The sequence below is a fragment of the Gobius niger genome, assembly GCF_951799975.1.
Source record: "Gobius niger genome assembly, chromosome: 2".
NCBI classification, from domain to species: domain Eukaryota; kingdom Metazoa; phylum Chordata; class Actinopteri; order Gobiiformes; family Gobiidae; genus Gobius; species Gobius niger.
The window spans coordinates 34,280,156-34,294,535 of record NC_136853.1 but is presented as its reverse complement, the minus strand read 5'-3'; the positions used below and the strand labels follow the sequence as shown (position 1 = coordinate 34,294,535).

Below are 14,380 nucleotides of genomic sequence, written 5' to 3'. Positions count from 1 at the left end.
AAGGATAAATAAAAAATTAAATAATGGTAAAACATTTTTGTTTCTTTGAACTCGGAATCACATTCATGGATTACTGTCACATACTTATTTTTACTTTCTAGGTTTAATACGCAGTACAAAAAAACAAAACAATATAAATGAAACAAATGACAAGCCATAATTCAACAGGAAATGTTTCCACTCTTGGCATTGGAAGCATTCTACAACATAAATATTTGTTATGAGCAGTGCAGACTTAAAGAGAAATCATCCGTCCTTCAGCTGCTATTAATACAGTCAAGTGTTACCTGTGCAATAGCTCATAAAAAAACACACAGTCTGAGATCACAGCCAGCTCAGCCGTAAACCAAATATGCTGGCAAGAATGAGCGAAGTGAAGTGGATAGAACACTATGAGGTGCGCTTTGCTGGCTTTATACAATATATTCAGCAGTGATTGACTAAAGCCTTAAAGCAATGAAGTTGTCTTAGTGTGATGTCACAAACCATGTGGATGAAATGGAATGGTATTAGGTAGTGGACGTGATAATTGGTAGCTGGGCAACTCTACTACTTTCTTTTCGAATGCAGGAGTGGCCAGAACTCTACCTCGAGCACATGATTTCCCCTTTCCGATTTTTGAACGTTCTGATCACTGTTGTTAATTTGCAATTCATCAGTCAACTGCGGTAGAAGATATTTCCTTCCAATAATCCAATATCATTTAGAGCCACCTTCAGTAGTTCTCTCACCTCCAATTGCAGCGCTTACTGTCGACTTGGCAGAAGACGGTTTCGCTTTTCAAGCCTCTCTGATTTATTCCTTCAGTCTTTTTTGCTTGTGTGAGCCGTTATAGTACAAACGGACCATGACGTTTTCTGAACTATAATCTATAATAATATATCAATCAATACCAATCATGGGCATCTGAATTGAGGTGGATAAGACAAGGCCCCACACTATATTCTGTGAACAAGACCATTAGTTTGACCATTAGTTCAAGTCGCAGTTGTCCCAGGTTTGTCATTTTTTGCTGTGGTTTAGAACTGCTGCTTGCTGTATTTAGATTCCTATATTACTCTTTGTTACACAGGTGCTCGTCGTATAATTAGAATATAATGAAAAAGTTCATTTATTTCTGTAATTCAACTTAAAATGGGAAACTAATATATGGTGTAGACTCATTACATGTAAAATGACACATATCAAGTGTTTCTTTGCTATAAGTTTGATGATTACGGCTTACAGTCCATTTTCAAAATATTCTAACTTTATGATTTTTAATTTGGGGATTTTACAAGCTGTGAGCCATAATAATCAAAATCATAACAAATAAAGACTATACATATCTAGCTTTGCATGTAATGAGTCAATATCATATATTAGTTTCACAGTGTAAGTTGAATAACAGAAGTAAATGTACTTTTTCCTGACGTTCTAATTGAGCACCTGCATTAATGGGTTTACTACTTCAAAGCTCAAAAGAGTCGCACCAGAGGCTTTACAGAGGTGCATATGGCTCTTGAGATAGGGGTTACCTACTCCGAGATAGGACATCCCCAAATTTAGACATAATTTAGTCCTTTATAAATGGCACTTGCAAAAAGCCTAATGTTTTCTAATGAGGTGCTTGGGAAGGTGCTGCGCTGTCTCACTACTGTGGTTGACAGAATCACCCTGTGGCAGTGAGTGGCCAGGACCCAGCAAAAATTAATGGGGAAGAGATGACGGGTGTTTTTTTTGCTCAATCAACAAAACACTCTCAACAAACGGCCATCATGGGACAGAACTTTTCTTTGGCAGGCATTTTTCTCATGCCTCTATCAACACATGTACATGAACACACCAACCGACCATCACCTACATGCAGGTCCATCGCGGCTGCTCCTGCCATTCGTAATGGTGTTTTGCAGCACCCTGAGGTGTAATGGGCCCGGGCGCCGCTCTGTCAGGGCCATTAGCTTGCTGTAGTTTGTATAATTACACAAAATAGGCACTCTGGCAAACAGTGGGTGCTAATGCAGGAGCGGGTGGAGGTAAGAGCCGAAGAGCAGAGCCAAACTGCCTCTGCTTAAGAGGGCCTACTGGTTACTGCTGGTAAAGAAGCAAATGGGATGTGCTAAATTAGTTTGGATTGAAAATATTTTTTAATGCATCAACTGTTTTCCCATAGCAAGACATAATTGCATCATTTCATTGAACAGTAAACTATTAACTGATAAGTGTTCACTTTTAAACAACTGCACCTCTCCATAAAAAGGTTTTCTTAAGTCTGTATAAGATCTATACTTCTCAAACTTGCATAATTGGAAATTACACAATATGATAAAAGCCATTTCAAGTGTGAATTTGCCAAATGACAAGGTCTTGACTAAGCAGGTTGTAGCACCAGGATGGGAAAGTGTGTGGGAAAAGGTAGCTTGGTGAGTGAAGGGTCCATTGGTGCAGATTGGTGCACTTCTGCAGCTGTGTCTCCGTATGTAGCTTTGCTTACCTATATTCTCCTCCCGCTTCCTTAAAAGCTCAACTAGTCTCTTCAGTGTCATGAGCATGGGCTGTTAATGAAATAATAATTATAAAAATAATGCACTAGTTATATATAGCATTTTTCCAGATTCATAAAGCCACGTAAGAAATTGGTGCATTATTCATTCGCTCCACACTCGGTGGTGGGCAGTCCCGTGGTAGACGGGCAGAAGCGAGGCTGCTATTCTGCACCAGCAACCACTCACTCATACACCTCACAGTGTCCCATTCGTCATGACTTCATCATGTATTCATCATGAAATAACATGAGTTCATCATGCTTCATGAGTAAATGCTCATAAACTATAACAGTTAATTAAGAACCCCATAACGATCATGAGTCATTGTAAACAGTCATTTTTTTGTGCGCTGAAAGTGGACCAAGCTTTAGACCAAGCATGGTTTCTGCTCCTTTTCATTCATATGTTAAATGCTGTTGTCACTTTTTAAATGAATCAAATAAATAATAAAACAAAAACTGAAGCAAAAGCTGTCTTTTTCTGGGAACCGAGTGGGACAGGCCACTTGAGAGAAGTTCGATTTGGGTTTCAATGCTTTTAGGGAAAACAGTCCACAACTCAATCTGGAGTCGCAGATGGGTGGCGCTATGGGGGGTGCCGATAGGGAAGTATTTCCTGTTTATTGCCAACTTTTCAAATTTATTTCACCTCTCTACATCTCTGATAAACATTTAAACAATTTTAACAACTTGCTTTGTTTTGCCAAACATTAAGCTCAGCATTAACTCACAGAATCCGATAAAATGGTTTTCAGTGGATTTTGTCACCAACATGTTACACATCTGGTGAGCTCTGAGGGTATACTACGAAGCTGGATTAGAGGGCTAGCGGGGTAAATTCAGGTTTAACCCTGGTTTGTACTATAAAGCTGGATAACTTTCCAGCAGGTTAGATCTCCATGGAAACATGCCATTAGCGCATAACCTGCTCTGGACCAAGTGTAGTTCCCAGCTTAGATAAGATGACGGCTCTTTGACCAATCAGAGGAGAGAATCCTCCACTTTGTCACCCAAACTCTGCGGCAAAAGTATACTCCCCTTCCTGATTTCTTATTTGTTTATGTTCATCACACTTAAATGTTTTTGATCAGGTTAGTTTTCATACCACACAGATATTACCAGTGAATACAAAATGCAGTTTCCAATTGATTATCACATTTCTTAAGGGAAAGACAAATCCAAACCTCTGTGGTAAATGCCCCCCTGAACTTAATAACTGGTTGGGCCGCCCTTTCCATCAATAACTGAGGTCAAGCGTTTGCGATAGCTGATGATGAGTCTCTCACATCGCTCGGGATTTGCTGGTTTGGAATCCTTGAGAACTTGAGCTTGATTTGAACTGATGGCCGGACGTTCTCCTCCAGGAGTTCCTGGTAGGAATTTGTCCACGTCCTGAAGCAGCAAAGCAGATCCAGACCGCCGCACTGCCACCTCCATGTATGACTTTTGGCATGGCATTCTTTTTATCAAATGTTGCGTTGCTTTTACGCATGTATTATTGTTATTATTGTTTAATGTTTTGTATATCGTAATATTGTCTTTTTACTCGTTAATTGCACTTTATAATGTTTGTCGTACAGCACTTTGGGCAGATGTAGCTGTTTTTAAATGTGCTAGATAAATAAAGTTGACACTGACATTTTACGCCAGATTCAACGAGTCGCAGACATGACAAAAAGTTAAACTTTCGTCTCGTCAATCCACAGACCATTTCTCTAAAAGTCTTGAGAATCATCCAGATGTTTTTTGGCAAATGAGAGACGAGCTGTTGCCTTCTTATTTGTCAGCAGTGGTTTTCGCCTTGGAATGATCTGTGGACGCCATTTTTGCTCAGTGTTTATCTTATAGTTGAGTCACGAACACGGACTTTGACTGAGCCCAGTGAAGCTGCAGATCTTCAGATGTCTTGGAGTCATTTCGTGGCGTTATAGGTTTTCTTATGAGATTTTGTAGCTTCCTATATTTGTCTGACCGGGCTAAATGTGATATTTCCTTGTTTCAACAAATGAAACTGAACACAGCTTTTCAAAAAGCCTGGATCACAGAGGGGACATTTACTTTTTCACACAGGGCCAGAGAGGTTTGGATCTTTCCCTTAGTAAATGTGATAATCATTTAAAAATTCATCAATGTCTTTGTATGATATAAACATTGGATTGATGATTGGAAACATTTAAGAGTGGTATAAAAAAAAAGAAATGTAAGAAATCAGGAAGGGGGCAAATACTTTCTCACAGCATAGAAGTCGAAAAGTACTTTACATGAGGCAATTTTATAGTCAGAAGTGCGACTGCACACATCTGCGCCAACAGTCCCTCTGACCACCACCATTCTTTGACGCACGCATCATTGATCCTGGCCTATTGCACATGTTTTTAGAGGAGCAGAGAGGGAAGAGGAGGAAGCACCTTGAGCAGCGGCCGACATGTCCTTTATGTTAAAGTGCGCATGGACAGTAGTGACATCATGTTGAAACTTTTACGACACATGCGGCTGATGCAGATTTGAGATGAAAAGGCTTACTTCTCATCCACATAATAGAACGAGTATTGCATTTCAGGTGTAATAAAGATTGTTAACAAATGAGAACAAACTCCTTATGTGCTGCTTGTTTAAGACACGTATTGTTCGTAGCGCTGTATAATATATTTGCTCCATGTCTGGGTTTGTCAACCCGGTTTAGAAGAACTAAGGACATGTTCAACCTGCTTCATATTATAGCCTCAGGTGCTTTAGTAGCTCCATTATCAAGGTCTAATTGTATGAGGAGAACAGTTTTATTTAGATCTTCATTCGCATGGAATCAAAGGAACTTAAAGGAACACAGTTTTTCCATACTGAGATATGTTCTTACCTGAGCTTAGACGAGTTGATACGTACCTGTCTGGTCTTTGTGCGTGCCCGTGGAAGAAGCCCGCTTCCAACATAACCCCTATTTGGAGCTATAGGAATACACTGGGAGAGGTCAAATGCTAACAACATCTTTGGTCGTTTTGCGTGACTGAGGGCAGGCACTAAGACCAGACAGGTACGTATCAACCCGTCTAAGCTCAGGTAAGAACATATTTCAGTATGTGGCCTGTTCCTTTAAGCATAAGGCAAAAATATCTAAAACATACGTTAATGAACGAGAGCAAACCTTATAGCATTTATCATGACTATTACAGGTGTTGGTATCGTAGTTAATAGGTAGGGATGCACCAATACCAGAATCGGGTATCAGGCTGATACCATATGCTTGTACTCGTACTCGTATTCATACATGAGGTCCCAATACCAGAAATCGATATCACTTAACGTGTGGCCAGTGCTCGTGTGGGTCGCAGCTCTCCGCTGAGGAGAGAAAATAGCAACAAACTTGAGAATTCTTTAGTGGAAATACAACATCCCACATAGAGCTGACTGCATTACAGACTACACTCCCTAAATCAGAGTCTGTGCTGGATTTAACCAGAGCTAAATGTTGTTAGTGCTGCTGGAGTCTGCAATGTTTACAAGATAGTCTAATATTGCTAAACTAGCCGCTAACTCGCAGCTAACAGTTCTGGTGATTGTTATGCTGTTTTATGCCAAGGGGTTTATTCATCTGAAAAACAAACCTGCCGACTAAAAAGTACTCCGAAAATCTAAATTAAAAAGATACAGCATGTCCATATTCAGCGAAAATGAGCTGCAGCAAAACAATCAAAAGTGTTGTAGGCTAAGTTGCTATAAACACATGAGAAAATCTACACGGAGCTGTAGTAAAGGTTAAAAGAGACCTTTTAGCTGCAGCAATAAGTAACCATCTCAATACTATTGTTAAATAAAAATAGATAAATGAATAAAGCACAGGCATTGAGGAGCTTTTGGACATGAGCTGTTCGGTCTGTTAACAGAGTTCAATTCTGATATAACTTCTATTAAAAGTGTAGACTACGCAAGGAAATGTAAATGAGTAAATTAACTAAATACTAACCAGTGTGCTATGAAAAAGTCAGTCTATGAACCGTCTATTCACTTCAAAAAGTAAGAAAATGCCTTGTACTCCTATCGGTATTAGAAAGTACTTCAATCAAAGTACTCGTAGCGGTTTTAGAAATAGTGGTATTGGTGCATCCCTATTAATAAGCATGAATATAATTTACACTGATGTATGTATGCAATTGTACACATGTTTTAAGCTGTGTTATGGGCCCCAGGAAGACTATAGCGACCACTTTAATGAAGAACGCTCCTAGTATTGTTGCACCATCATTCACACTTTGTCAGTTCCATGCCAAACTATGACCGATGGCCACTCACTTCCAGAGCAGCTTTGGTCATCAAAATAGTACAGTGCAATAATTCAAGCCCCTTTGCGAGTTGGCCTCACAATGAACCCTTGTTGTCAGTGATGGAGGACATATAGGTGGATACGTGCAGCCAAAGAGTGAAGTCATGCTGACAAAAACTAGAATGAAACCGAGGTGCAGATAATTACTTTCACACTATTAAGCCCTTCTGTTTTGTTCTGATTTTCTTGATTTCTGAGTTGTTTTGGCACCAAAGATTCATGTGCCACATCCGGTGCAGCGCTCAATCAAAACGATGATTATTAAAAGTTGTTTACCGGAGGTGGCCTTGTCTCACTTTGAACACTATTGACTACAACACAATCCATCAGAGCAGAGAGGGTATAAGTTAGGTAGAGGCCAAGTTTGGGAAGAAAGTTTGGCGGTACAAAATGAGGTGGCCTGGTCTTGATAAATGGGTAAAAGGACAAAATTAATCAAAGGAGGAACTAAGCTCTTTAAAAAGAAATTGCAAGGTGGTGATGTGAAAAAATGGCCCATCGCTCAAGCATTCCAGAGATACAAAATGAATTAACCACAAGTGTAAAGTACATCACTGTGTTTTTAATAGAGATCATCATGGTTTGGATACTTTTAACTGTAGGGCTGCACTGGGAAAGTACAGAGAGGGACCAGATGTCCCTATTAAACTACAAGGGACCAGCAATTTTCATACAATTTGGTGCTGGCACTATGACAGAGACACACTTTGTTTCTCATAATTATACCAGACGGTAAGTCAGTTCAACTCCAAATAAACAAATACAAAAACATAACAAATATATCAATACATGAAATATGGAGAACCAAACTTAAAGCAAAACTAAGTAACTTGTTTACCTTAATAGATCCTTTTCATAGTCCCTCTGGGGGTAATACAAGTGTTAATGGGATGATTGGGGGGTCTTTCATCTCCCCCTTGTATCTCTGGCCAGAAAATCACGCTTGCAGCTTTCCCTGCTCCGACCCGGAGGCGCAATACACACTAATGGAATCACGCAGAAGAAGCTAACAGGCAAACGGGCAAAGCTAACTGCAGGCTATCACCACTTTAGCAGTATTTAAGCAGTGGCACTTATGGCCTCTAGAGGCACAAGCTACAGATTTATGAATGAATGTGTGCATTAACTTTTGTGTATTATGATGTCACAAAAAATACAAAGTGGTAAATCAGGCATTTTAAAGAACGTCTAGTTATTCATATTCTATAGAAAATGCCGAGTCATTCTATAGAATGCCGAGGCAAAGTAGATCATGAAATATAGAATGTCTATATACTTTCCCTCTAACATCTATTGGCCAACTTTTGTATGTTTTGTTCCCCACACATTTTAAAACATTAAATTTGACATCCACTGATTTGATATGCTGCAGTGGCATATAGGGCTTTACTCAAATGCAAAAAAACACACACCAAACACAAACAAGAACTTTAATTAATTGCAGCTTGATTAACATTTAAATATGTTCACAGAGAATTAATAGCGGTAATAATTTTGAGCAAAGTTGTGCTGCTGCTCATGGCGGTGACTGAGTAGTGCTGACATTTCCAACTCCTCTGAGCTTCTCTAGGGGACTCCCCTTTGCTTCACTGCCAACAGCAGTCTAACCTAAAACACCTCGCTCACAGTTATGATCAGAGGACACACGCTGGCATTTACAAAGGTCTGCACTTTTCATAGAGCAGTAATTAAAGTGGATACAAGTCCCTGTCTATCCCCTCTATCTCATCACACTGCAGCATTGACTAGTATAAAAACATAATATGGATTGCATTATTACAGCCTTAACTTAATCATTACTCTGAACATTTCTATTGATGTATTCTTATTGTTAAAATTGAATGAAATGGTGGTCAGAGGGACCATTGGCGCACATGTACAGACTTCTGTCAGTCTACCCCAGTGGAAACTGAAGCTACTAAAACATGAAGACTGTGAACAAAACGTATTTCTCATTATAAGTCAATGACATTTGACAGCACATCTGTGCAAGCGTCACCTACAATTCATGAGTGTGCATTATTAGGCTTTTAAAGTTAAAACACATTGAACACAATGAACCAATTTAATGCTTTACCTTAGAGCCTTGATATAAATGTACTGGAGTAGAAAGTATTATATCTATCTTCCAAATGTAAAGGAGTAATTCAAGAAGTATGTTCAGAAGCAGACTACAGACCCTTGTGCCATTAGACTGCCAAGATATTTGATATGATGTACTGTTGTTACATTTTATGCTGTACATTAATGACTAAATCCATCCATCCATCCCTCTCCCTCTCAATATCTAAAGTACAGGTATGTTTGCTGAATTCTTGCAGTATACAGTAATTTCTTCTCTGGCACTTTGCATTTTCCGGCATTAAAAGCAGTGTCCAACAACATATCCCGTGTGCATATATCAGAGTATGCGTAAAGCTATCCTTGCAGACCAGGCCCACATTAAGAGCTGTGGTGCGGGCGCTGAGGTGGAACAGAGAAAGCCAGATTGCTAGGGGAGCAACGTCCTCATTTCGCAGCAGAACCAATCCAATCCCACCAAAACAAGCCGATCCTATGCACACATTACACTCTCTGTTCTATGTTGATAACAACGCATGTGATCCTCTTGAAATGACTGCTTTTTTTAAATTAAAACTGAAGTCAATCAGTCAATGGCATTGGCCTTTGAGGACACCAAGCATGTAATAGTGCAATCTTTGAGAGTCACCGCTATCACACGCTGGGACTAAAGTCAAGTGAGAATAGTTGGGAACAATATATATATTGTTAAAATTGTGGCAAGAAAATAATGTGTCTTCATTAAAATAAATAAACACACTGCAAAATAATTTACTACATGTTGATGGTCGTTGTATTGTGATGTATTACGGTATTACACCCGATAGCTCACAGCTGATACTGTGTAACTGTCAATTTATTGATTTTGACAACTGTAAGAATCACAACTGTAAGAATAAGATCCTTGTAAAATGCAGACCAGGAATCAGTCAAAACTCTAAAAGCACAGCCATAACTCACAATGTAAATGCCATTAAAGGTGAGGTAAGTGGCAGGTAACAAGTCTCCGTCTCCTTCAGGCTTGAGGGGTGCAGCTCAGTGTAATAATGAGTAGATTGATGAGAACAGGTTGCAAACCTTTATTAAATTGCTCGGAGCCTGAATGTGAGAGTGCGTGACTTCAGAGGAAGGAATTACGGCTAAACAGATGTGGTTATTACAGCAATAATGCATAGATTTGCACCAATTTGAATTGTTTTTGCAAGATGTTACTGCACTGTCTCTTTAAGATGTGCTAAAATGAGACTTCTGGATATAAAGGTTTTTTAAACCCCCAAACCCTGCTCATAATGTCAGTGATGAAGTGCCCAGTGCCAGAAAAAGAAGAGGAGAAAGTGCAAGTAATTAAATAATGAGCTAGTGCCAAAAAAGCTCAAAACTTTGACATCACTTATATTTCACTTTGGTCCCTATCTATTAGAAATAATTGAAATGAAAGATAATGTCTTGCTTTAACCTTTGCCTTTTACTTTGTTTTAAAAAATAATGGAAGAAAGAGTAAAATCACAATTACAAAACTAAAACTCTGCAAACTCTGATCCAGGCACAGTATGTTGAGAAAACGGAAATGTGCATGAAATAACCTGCACCTACTGTACACAGACCTTGAACTAAAATGACTGTGCTGTATCTGCATCAATAGCATTTGCTTTATAAATGAACATAAGCCCAGTATTACTTTGAGCATGTTAAGGTTTAACAAATAACAAAGTTTGACTTATCATCCCTTTTATATGTGAGTTGATGTATTTATAAAGAGATGCATTTTGGGATTGTGAAACTGAGCAAAGATTTGCAGATTTTATATTGAAATAGAACGGGGAATAGTAGGTGTGATTATATTGTATGTCTAGTCTAGTCTCGTCAGCAGGAAGAATAAGAACAAAGACAACATATTATGGGACAGCACCGGGTTGAAGGATGTTGCAGTGCCTTAAACAAGCTGCTTGTCCTGGCTTGAACTCTGAGGATCAGCAGATCACCAGAAGAAATCTTTAGGAATTAGACAGTGAAAAGCTAAAAGGAAATTAACTTTCCCTCCACAACTTCCCATTTAATCTGTGTCAAATGAATCACACTCAAATGCTGTGATATGCCTTGCAACAACTCGACTCAAATTGACTCAAGGGCACAATATCAAACATTGTTCAATAATTTGTACCTAAAAGACAGTTTTGAAACACTTCCTCCATGTGTTTTCTGGTGTCAAAGGTGAAGATGTTGAGGTTCTCTTACTTGACAAGTAAGGATTGGATTTGAGAGAAAACCAGTGAGGTCAGGCTGAAATGGTGTGGTCATGCATGTACAGAAGAAGGAAAATGAATAAGGATAGTGACAGACCAAAGGCCCAGACAAAGGGCAAAAAAGTCAGGGATACAGGGAAAGAGATTGATTTGAGAGGTAATATGCCATTTCTTCCCTCAGAAAGACTGGATGATGTTATTTGTTGCTCATTTTAACCTCCGTTTTTGTCTCCAAATGCTTAAAGTTTGTCTGTAGAACATTTCAAAGGTCAGTTTGTAGAGAGAGAGAACATCTGTCCAACTGTTAATCCTGCAGGTGGATCCATCATCCTTTGGGGTTGTATCGTAGCCAAGGCAGCCAATTGTTCCCTGTAGCCAGTGGCACAGGGAACAATTTTAGGTAGAACAAAGAGAAGATGAAATCAATGTCCTCCAGATTCTGAACGTGAATGTAACTCCATTTGTGAAAAAGCTGAAGTGAACAAGCAAATGGCTTCAACAAATGGGTAATGATCGTAAACACACCTCAAAATCCACAATGGATTACATAAAGAGGTGCAGTCTGAAGGCTTTACCTTGGCCTTCACAATCTCCTGACCTAAACAATATTGAAGATCTGAGGATAAACTTCAGTGCATGACAGACAGCCCAGATATCTTTGCTCAGGAAGACTTTTGGTCTTACCATACCCTCGCACTCATTTCGTACAGAGGGTCTGGATCTTCACAACTGAGCTCTGTTTTCAGGTGAGAGGGGTGAACACCTTTGGATCTAATTTTACCCAATCGCTAGCGTTTGATCATGACGTATGTAATGCGCCCGAGTGAGTGAAGCAGTCATAACTCTTGGGGACAGTAGCCTTCAATTTCAATTTCTGGATATTTGGGAGCCGAGCCAGAATGGATTGAAGATCTTCCATGACTTTCGTATCCGCCGCCATTGCCAAACTACAACCAGCAAATCCGGCGCAAATGCTTGACGGCACCTACAGCACCCGCTACCCCCACTCGCTGAATAGTAGGCTGAAATTCAACCGATGTAACGCGGCCATCAGACCCGGATGTAACATGTAGGGAAATTATAATTAACCAGAGTTTACGGATGGCTAAGGCCTTTTGTCAGGAAGAAAAGGCAAAAATTTAGTTTCAGCTGTTTTAGATCAATATTGAATTTTCTAACCTACAAAGCATAAGACAGTGATGTCTTCAACGTTAGAATTAAATGCCAGGAAGAAGCATAATAGCCCCTCATTAAAAAAGTAATAGCTGCAAAATGGACTGTAGCAAGAAATGAATGTCAATCATTTGAGCTGTAAGGTTTTAAACGTTCTTGTCAAAATTCTGCCATTGTTGTAGTACAGCTTAAAGCTTTGCTCTTATTCTCATCAGACACTTATCTGTCAGTGCAGTAGCTCAATAAGTCAGTAAAACTGTTCAATACTGCTGGAGAAGGTCAACTTTTATGTATGAAGGAGTGGGGGTTTATGAAGGGAACCAGAATGTGCTTATTACACAGTATACTGTATATGTACTTGCTAAATGCACGTGAACATAACACGGGCAATGATGAGAGTTTATCTTGTTTACTTGGTACATATAACTCCAACACACAACTATAAGCACGTTGGATTATGATTTTTCAAGTTCAAATGTTTTTGTTTAGAATCTCCTGTCATTTTGGAAACACTTCTCTAACTAGTCATTGAACAATTTCAAATAAATACATAGAGTGCCAAGCCAAGAAACATTTCATGAATTGATGCCAGATTTGAAAAGGCCATAAATGAAACCCGGCAAAGGCAGAAGTGGTGTTTGTCGATGTGCAGATGTAGCGAGTATTGCTCCTGTTAAGAGGCCAAGTCCCCCAGTGAGTTGGCAGCCAAAGTCACCTTCTGGCAGCTGTGTACTGTCATCTCCTAATGCACTCACAATGACTTTTAAACCCACAGTTAATGACCAGGGAGGCAATGGAGAGGGATGTAGGCCAGTGCGGGACACTCTTTCAGCTGGGTCCGGTCTGAACACAACCGGGACGCATTAGATTAATCTGCATGGACAGTACAGCGCTGTATATCAGCATCATTGTCAGCAGTCTTCTACATGTATGTGAAAATGCCTGTGTCCCACTTAACGTACATGTAAGCATAGGTACACTGCTTTTCATTTGTTATCTCCTTCAGGCAATAAAGGAGATCAGCAGAAGAGGTGTGTTGGTCTTACCTGAAAGTCTTTCTCTTCTAGGATCTCTTTCCGCCATCGTACCAGGAAAGCCGCACAGACATAGAGGTGGAAGTGGGAGAAGCCCTCTGGTTCAGCCTGATAATAAAAACAACAACAACAAAAAAACATGGTTAGAAGGACGATTTAGGCAATTTTCACACATTTTGGAGCGCCTTGTGGGTCGAGCTGTGACCGGACTGATTCACACTGAACTAAAAGTGCTGCTCTCGTGTCGAAAGCCCCTTTAGGTCGACCTAACTAGAGCTTGTGTGAAAACGCCCTTAGAGAGAGTGAGCCTGGAAATACAGAACTAGAAATAAGAAGAGAACCCACAAAACAAGTAATGTTATCCCCATCTTTGTGTTAACAGTATTTTGTTGTTCCTTTTTCTTTATCTTTTCTTCTAAATGTCTCGCGTGCATATAAGAAAGTACTCATGTATAAAGCCAGTCAATGACGGAATGGTAAGAGGAGCAAAACAGAAAGAGACAAAGTAGAGACAAGTTGGTATAAAGTTAAGACTCATTTACATTGATAGAGTATCAATCTACTTTGCCACAAAGTAGTCTTTTCAAAGGTAAGACTTGTTTTCTGTTTGATCAACCAACATTTTTTGTGATGCCTGGCGAAGCAACTCTGTTGTGATATTGGGCTGTACAGAATTAAAAAGAAACTCATCATAATACTGTACTGTTTTTATGCAAGGCATCTACAAATCCTTTCCTCTAGTTCAGGCTTTTCTCGTGCAGAGAAAAAATGTCCTGTGTTCACTGTCCTGTGTTTTTCCTTTATCCAGGACCAGATGGGACAATTACTAGTGTCTTTAACTTATTCAAAGACGAGAGAATGAACTATTTCGATTCATTGTGAAATAAATTGACCAAAAAAAATCTTTGAATCTTGAATCTTTGAATTTTATCAGTGTTCCTTCCAATGCACCCCGTACAAGCATAGAATATGGAATTGAATCTTATATGGGACGGTCAAAGATACAAACTCATATGGAAACAAATTCATT

The 14,380-nt window shown here is 39.4% G+C and overlaps 1 protein-coding gene across 2 annotated transcripts in view; it reads right to left on the bottom strand.

Moving 5' to 3' along the window:
* The window catches only part of tbc1d22a (TBC1 domain family, member 22a), a 142,893-nt gene that overhangs the window by 9,177 nt on the left and 119,336 nt on the right, over positions 1-14,380 (bottom strand). For both annotated transcript variants that reach the window (XM_079582775.1, XM_079582774.1), the window contains exon 13: positions 13,363-13,458. In XM_079582775.1, the coding sequence (XP_079438901.1) occupies positions 13,363-13,458 (96 nt within the window). The remainder of the gene's footprint in view (positions 1-13,362; positions 13,459-14,380) is intronic.